We start from the raw sequence: 7,858 nt of genomic DNA on the forward strand, positions 1-7,858 counted from the left end.
TATCTATCTATCTATCTATCTATCTATCTATCTATCTATCTATCTACCTACCTACCTACCCACCCACCTACCCACCCACCCATCCGTCCATCCATCCATCCATCCAGACATGCCTGTTCCTCTCCAGGGTAGCAGGGAGGTGGTGCTTGTCTCCAGCAGTCACTGTGTGAGAGACAGAGGACACACTGGACAGGTTGCAAGTCCARCACAGGGACACGTAGAGACGAATAAGACGAAATAATCACTCACACTCACCAGAGACTATTTCAAGTTATCAGTAACCCCAACGTGAGTGTTTTTGATCTGTGGGAGGAAACCAAAAATGTCTCATGCATGGGGACTACATGCAAATTACAGACAGAAAAGCCTCAGCTGGGAGTTGAACCAATGACCTTCTTTATATGAGGCAACTAGCTGATCCARTGTGCAAGCCCCAAGAGCTGAGTGTGCCAGTTTATTTTAATAAACTCACAAAACTGAGGTATGAACTTGCAGTGAGAATAGATTTGTCCATAGACCTGATAATTAGTCAGGATATTTGTCTGGTTCAGACTCAGCAACATCTTGTTTTTCTCCCCTGACGTTGACTCTCGCAGCAGCAGTCTGTGTAACTCTGACCTGAAACGGCCTGTTTACCCTCCAGCACGCTCTGAACGATTACACTTCAGACTTGTCCATCCCTTCTCGGTGAAGAGCAGCTCTAAGAATAGCTCTCGTCGCTGCTGGGTTCTTATCTTTAGCAGCACAAGCAGAGAGGATGCCACACTTCCTGCTCTTATCCGCCCAGAGCATTCCTGGAACACCCTTTATCATTCTGAGCAATGACACAGCTGCTCACTGCACTGAACATGCTTTCACACTTGTTTTTGTTTATGTGTTTTGTTCATGCATCTCCAACACCTAGCACCGTTAGTTCCTCTTACGCTTTTATTGTGACGTTCCTTTTTTTAACCAGAAGAAAATTATGACCAAATTATTTCAGCTCAGTGTTAAGTTCTGTTTTTTCTGCTGCTTTAACAGGTTTTTGCTGTCTGTTGGGTGTGAATTAATGAGCAAAATGAACACATTAAACAGCAAGGTTGCAGCCAAGTGAGGAGAACACTAACAGATGCATCAGAGGATCCATTTATAGAAGCTGTGCATCAATATTCATGGCAAAGTGACAGTGACATTGTGCACGAGGTCACTTGTAACAAAAATATTCACCTGTCCGTAAACAGTCAGGTCCAATCAGTTCGATTAATGACCTAATGCATGAAAAATGTGTCTGATGTCTGACGTTCTGCTCTTTTCAGCTGTTAAGTGGGATTTTAGAGCCCTGGCAACCTCAGCATGTTTCATTTTGTTTATTTGGATTTTATGTTCTGTTTTTATGACAAAAAGAACTGAACTTGGACGGTTAAACCCTCTGATCTTTATCTCTACACGTTTAATGACAGCAGACATCCTAAAGCACTCTCAAAGTTAGTTTATTCTAAATAATTCAGTAATGCATTCACTTCACGTGTCAGTCCACTTTATTGCAGCTGATGGAGCATTTTAGTCTCGCAGCGTGTCTCTGACTTGACGCCTGCTGCTGGTTTATTGGCTGTTCTTCACCTCTGCCCTTCTGCTACACTTCAGGGGGTTTAGTGTGATATTGGTAAATGAATGAGTCTCACTGTCACCATTGCTTTTTTTAACATCTGTAATGACAAATTGGTTAACGCTGATAAAATGATGGTAAAATGACCTCTGTCTTTTTGAGCTTTACAGCCACTCAGAGCTTCACTGATCTTTAAAGATACAGTGATGTGAAAAAAGTGTTTGCCCCCTTCCTTTTTTCTTATTATTTTACATATTTCTCACACTTAGATGTTTCAGATCACTAAACACATTTAAACATGAGACAAAGATAACAASTAAACACAAAATGCATTTCACAAATGAAGGTCTTTATCATTAAGGTCAAAGTAAACCCAAATCTACAGGGCCCTGTGTGAAAAAGTAAATACCCCCCTGTGGTTTATTACATCTTTGGAAAGCTGAGTTTAATTTGCCTAATCACACCCAGGCCTGATTACTGTCACACCTAAGAAACCACTTAAACAGGACCTGCCTGACAAAGGCTGTGTCTCAATCCATGGGTTGCAGCCGACGTAGGCCGCAGCTGATGTTGGCTGCAGTCGACGTGGGCCGTAGGCTGCTTGTGTTGGCTGCATAAATGACTGTGAAATAGGATGGTCCACCCTACAGAAGAAGTAATTTTACGTGACCACGCTCTGCCTTGTTACCGTGTTGATACGTTTTCTATTAAATCACTTCACTTGTTTTTTTCAAGGTATAACTTCAGAAAGTTCAGTTTTAATAGAAAAATATTACAAATAAATAAAAAGCATAAACGATTTGGGTTTAGTCCCAGTATCAGTACTTGTAACTGCATTTTATTATGACCCCCGCACGCGAAGCGTAAGCATGAGCCATATTGTTTTAAATGGTTTATTTATTTATTTATTTATTTATTTATTTATTTTCAGTGATTTTTGGTCAACCGTAGCACAAAAACGGCTGCACCGATCAACATGAAATTTGGCAGGACTGTAGATGAGTCTGACCTACACTGCGCCAGCCAACGGTTTGGCCCTTGAATGTAACATTCCCTTGTTACACCTCAAAATCCAGCACCAGATCATTTGGAGAGGCAAGGACAAAGACTTTTAGACCAGTAGGATTTGGCTTGCCTGTGCCATATTGTCTGAATGGACAGCGGTCTGTTTAAGAGCTGGTACCTTAGAATACTGAAATACCGTAGAAGACTGAGACAACCTTGCTTCACATGATCGAGACTCTCCAAAGAATGTCTGAKTRCTTTGTTTTTTCTGTTACATTCAGATCATTAACAATCTTGAGTTAGCTGATCAACTTGTTGAACCTATCTCTTGTCATTTTCCTGCTAATAACTGGAACTTTAGTTTTTTGGCCCAAAACYTTTTCACTTTGGGATAGCCAAGATAGACCATGTGTACAGATATACCAAAGAAAATCTTGATTCCTTGGGCCGTAGTATTTAGTGACACTCTTGTAGTTTACAGCTGTCTTTGATTTGTAATAGCTGCCAAATCTTCAAAGGTTCTGTCATCGACTGTGAAAAATCCTGGAATGGACTCGAGTGTTCTCAGATTTTATGCTCATCTTGATAGACAAGAGGCCCAGGTAGCCACGTGTGTATCTGTTAGGATGGTTAAAAAACACAAATAAGTACTAAAATACTAAATAATGTAATATAATAATAAAATTGGATACAACACCCTAAATCAAATCTACAAGGTAGTCCTGGCCCACAAAGCTCAACAACTTTCCTGACTCATCAGATAGTCCTGCATCGTCTTCCTCTCCTCCTTCACCTACTTCTCCCTGAACATCTTATCCTGTCCCAGGCTGATACTCATCCTCACCCAACAGTCCCAAATCTGAATCTCCTATCAGCTTCATTTCTTTCTCCTACAACAATGTTGACTCTTTAAATACATAAAAATTGTCCACTATAGCTGACATAAAAAAGTATTATTTCAAAACAGAAATAATTGAACTGTTTTCTGAAGTAAAAATATRATCATTGACATGTTAATAAACAGGATTATTTATAATTATTCTGGTAAAAATAGCAGTAGATAAAGAATAGTTCCTTTCTTCTTTCCAACATGTTGTTTTTATGTCAGCCATTTTGACTGAAAAGAAAAACTGAGTTCCCAGCATTAAACCGATCACATCACATGACTGGAAAGCCCAGGATGTCTTCTAAAGAGTACTGCAGAGCTTGATATGGTAACTCAAAACAGTAAAAAGAAAGATACATAAGAACAAGGACCCTGTATGTTTGTATTTCTTTCCCCCTTAATAATAGACTTTCATTCATGAACTGTCTTCATTTTGTGTTCACTTGTATTATCTTTGTCTCATGMTTAAATTTGTTTGGTGATCRYAAACATTTAAGTGTGACAAACATGTAAACAAATAAGATATTAAAAACAGTATGCTGCTGAGGAGCCAATGGAATAATTTAKGTAAAAAGCACCTGTGTATTTGTGAGGAACGTGCATTTGTGGGATGAGCAGTAGAGCAGAGTTTGTGGGTTGCACACATGAATAATGTACAAATCTTTTCTGCCAAACAACTGTTATTGCTATTAACTCTTCTGGTACACCCAGGTCCTGCCAATCAGGTGCTCATATAAGATTCATTGAAGCATTTTTACAACAAAGAAATAATCTAACAAACACAAATTTTCTTACTTTCTGTGCTGAGTTTTTTCTGTGCATCTTCAGTGTTCTGAATATGAAACACAAATAAGTAAAATTTGTAACAACTTAGTATTTGCAAGTTACAAATATAGACAAAATAGTAAACAGAGAGCTTGTACATGAAWGAAAGAAATAAATCATTGCACTTAACAGGAAACATATATTTAGAATGGATTGTCAACAGGAACAAATTTGTTTTTCTTTTCRCATTTTATCTGGTTAATCTTCTAATACTTTCATGACTTTTCTTCTACCATTTCTGTAGTTGCAGCCTGGTTTACATACGCTGTCTCTTATTGATTGTGACTCTGTGAACTTTTAAAGTCAGTCTGAACATTAACATTTTCATTCAAAGCTCACTGATTGTAAGACAATCTGCTGCCTCTGACCGTCTCAGCTCTCCTGCTGTTTCAGGTGTCTGGAGGCGTTCTGTATCTACGGCAGCGTGGGCCGCGTGGAGGAGCCATATGTCAGCATCACCAGGAAGAAGCAGATGCCCCGCGCGGGTCAGTCTGAGGAGGTGGAGCGGCAGGTGGGACAGGCAGAGGGGAAGCTGTTTACTCACCGAGCAGCATTCGCCCGGACCTCCGTGATCCAGGCCTTTCTGGGCTCGGCCCCCCAGCTCACCCTGCAGCTCTACATCTGTGTCCTGCAGCAGGGGGTGTCCGTTGGGAGAGGTGAGGGGTGGGAATGTGTTGTAAATGTGCGGGGGACTGAGTTTAAAGAGAGGCTCACAAGTACACTACAATGTGGGCCGATCTGTTCTGGACCATATTGGAGACAAGCATGTTGAGTCCAAGTGCTGTTATGTAACTCTGATGTGATGATGAGGATGGAACATGGTGGTTCTCATTCCCACATTTGCCTCAGAGAGACAGAGAAATGATCCACACAGATTCAGACTGGGACATGTGATCTTTAACACATTTATTGATGGTCTTATCTGTTGTAGAAAGCTCTTTGAATGACCTGAGCTTGAAGAAAATTAATTCTGACCAGAGTGATCAGCTTCASTTTCACATTATGCAGATAATCCAGCAGAAGCACATTGAAAATCCTGCATCAGACATGTTGCTGTTTTTTTCACTAAGTTCTATGTAAATAACCAAGGAATGACAAGTTTAATTAGGTAACGTTCAAATGAACCAGAAATACATTTTTTAAATTGGAGTTTTGGTTTTGACTGTGCAAGAACTAGCCTCAAAACTGAGCTTTTCTCAAAAAACTATCTACAACAGGTAAGATATTTATTCTCTGCATCCCTTCCACAGAACCCTACTGTAAAAAGATGGTCCTTGGGAGTCATCCTGAATATTTTGAGGAACATTTTTTTATTGTTTCTGCCTCGAGTCTGCATGGAAACATTTTTTTCAAAAGAAGTTCCAAAGTGGAAAAATTCTTGAAACCACTCCCTTGTTTTTGTGTGCAGTTAGAAAGAAACCTTTGAAAACAATATTAGCCATATTTACAGTCCGAGTGCATTCTTTTCTTCTTGTCTTTTTTGTTTTGCAACTAGCATGCAACCTTAATTCACATGCTCCACGCCTTGTTTCCTGTTTTTGGTGCATTTTTATGGCAGTGTTACAGAACCGCTAACCAGACCCTTTTCCTTGGCTTTACTTCATACMAAGGTCTGGACTCTCGGCTATAGAGAAGTGATTCTTGCTGGAGGCGTGGCCTCTGCTGAAGTTTAAAATGATTGGATCGGTTGACCGCGATGTATGTGTATGCCAGCTCCACTGTGAAGGAGGCTAAGCTAAGAAGCTAATCGGAAATTGCATGTGCTGTAAACAACCCMACTGAGAGGAGAGAAGTACAGAGCTGAATGAGACGACTGTAAATGAGAGCTGCTGCTTTGTCAGATAAATTTGTTTTAATTTGGAAGCCTTATCAACACGGACTGGCTTCATTCACTTCCTCCACTGCCATYGCTAAACTAACTAGCAGACACTGTGCAGAACATCAACGTTGTCGTTCAAAACTCCGCCTTCMGTTCTCTGATTGGCCCAAARGAAATTCTCTTGAAGAAATCCTTGTCTATGGGAGAAACCCCAGACGGAGCAGTGAAGGGAAACTAGAATTGAGCAGAACTGCGTAGGAAGGCAAGGATCAGGCTATAGAACTACATAAAGACTTGGCATTTTCCATATTTTCATGTAGATGAACATAAATCTATCAACTATGCCACATTTGTAAAAATATAGAAATGACAAATAAGATCATTAAAAATAAACTGGGTTTTTGTGTAGAGAAGAACTTGGGTGTTTCCTTTTTAAGGCATTTGGTTGAAGTAAATGAGTCATTAACATTAACAGGCTTCTGCTGAGGAAGTAATTCAGTGAAGTGATTGGAAGTGTTGGAGCAGAGAAATAAGATCCCTGATGTTGCTTTAAGATGTTCAGCTCTAAAAATGTGAAATTAACACTTGGCTTTTTGGGTTTCTGTTTCAGGCACACTGATGGTGATTTCCCTCCTGTCCATCGTGTACGGAGCGCTGCGCTGCAACATCCTTGCCATCAAACTGAAATATGACGACTATGAGGTGGACATCCAGCCAGTGGCTTATCTCTGCATTTTCCTGTGGAGAAGCTTCGAGATCGCCACTCGTGTGGTGGTACTGGTCTTGTTCAGCTCCGTGATGCAGCTCTGGGTCTTGCCGGTGGTTTTCCTGAACTTTGTGGTCTTCTTCCTCTACCCCTGGATTCTGTTCTGGCACAGCCACTCCCCGTTTCCCGAGAACATAGAGAAAACGCTCACGCGGGTGGGAACCACCATCGTGCTGTGCCTGCTCACCTTCCTGTATGCCGGCATCAACATGTTCTGCTGGTCGGCCGTGCAGGTGAAACTGAACGACCCGGACCTCATTAACAAGTCCCAGAACTGGTACCGCATGGCCGTGTACTACATGCTGCGTTTCGTGGAGAATGCCTCGCTGCTTCTGCTCTGGTACGTCTATAAAACGGACTTCTACGAGTTCATCTTTGCCCCGCTGCTGCTGCTGCAGCTCTTAGTAGCCTACGCCATCGCCATCCTCTTCATGCTGATTTTCTACCAGTTCTGCCATCCATGTCGGAGGCTCTTCTCCTCCAGCCTGACACAGGGCCTTTGGGATTGCTCCTCGCTCATCTGCCTGATGTGCACGTCTGCTTCCCCTCCGAACAGGACGAAGGGAAAGGCGGCGCTGGAGGAGTCGGCGCACAAAGAGCAGAGCCACGACCGCGCCAACGACACGGCTAGCGACAGTACCGAGGGCGTGCCCTACGACACCACATATGACATGCTCAATGACACCATCTATGACATCCCTACTGAGGGGGAGAACAATATAGGAGGTGAAATCAATGGTGACATAAGCCACAATGTGTCCTGCAACGCCTAAAGGGAATATTTCAGAGCTTTTGAAGAAGGGTTCTGGGGAGAGGGTATGAGCACTAAACATCTTACCTGCTGTAGATAGCATTTTCAGCTTGGGGAAACTGACTAAATACAGCTTGTATACCTAGACAACCAAAGTGAGTTGTTAAATTTTAGAATATCTCCTAATATTAGCTAGCTACAGTTAGCTTATATATATATAT

General features: G+C 41.6%; 1 protein-coding gene across 2 annotated transcripts in view; it reads left to right on the top strand.

Annotated features, from left to right (window-relative positions):
* The window catches only part of xk (X-linked Kx blood group (McLeod syndrome)), an 11,500-nt gene extending 3,668 nt beyond the window's left edge, over positions 1 to 7,832 (top strand). Inside the window, exons 2-3 of one of the 2 annotated variants that reach the window (XM_014017535.1) lie at positions 4,695 to 4,957; positions 6,731 to 7,832. In XM_014017535.1, coding sequence (XP_013872989.1) covers positions 4,695 to 4,957; positions 6,731 to 7,659 — 1,192 coding nt within the window. In that variant the 3' untranslated portion in view covers positions 7,660 to 7,832. Of the gene's footprint in view, positions 1 to 4,677; positions 4,958 to 6,730 lie in introns of both variants that reach the window. The other variant, XM_014017536.1, reaches the window with a different exon arrangement.
* Positions 7,833 to 7,858: the final 26 nt, after the last annotated feature.

This window comes from Austrofundulus limnaeus, unplaced genomic scaffold (assembly GCF_001266775.1).
Source record: "Austrofundulus limnaeus strain Quisiro unplaced genomic scaffold, Austrofundulus_limnaeus-1.0 Scaffold171, whole genome shotgun sequence".
Taxonomy (NCBI): domain Eukaryota; kingdom Metazoa; phylum Chordata; class Actinopteri; order Cyprinodontiformes; family Rivulidae; genus Austrofundulus; species Austrofundulus limnaeus.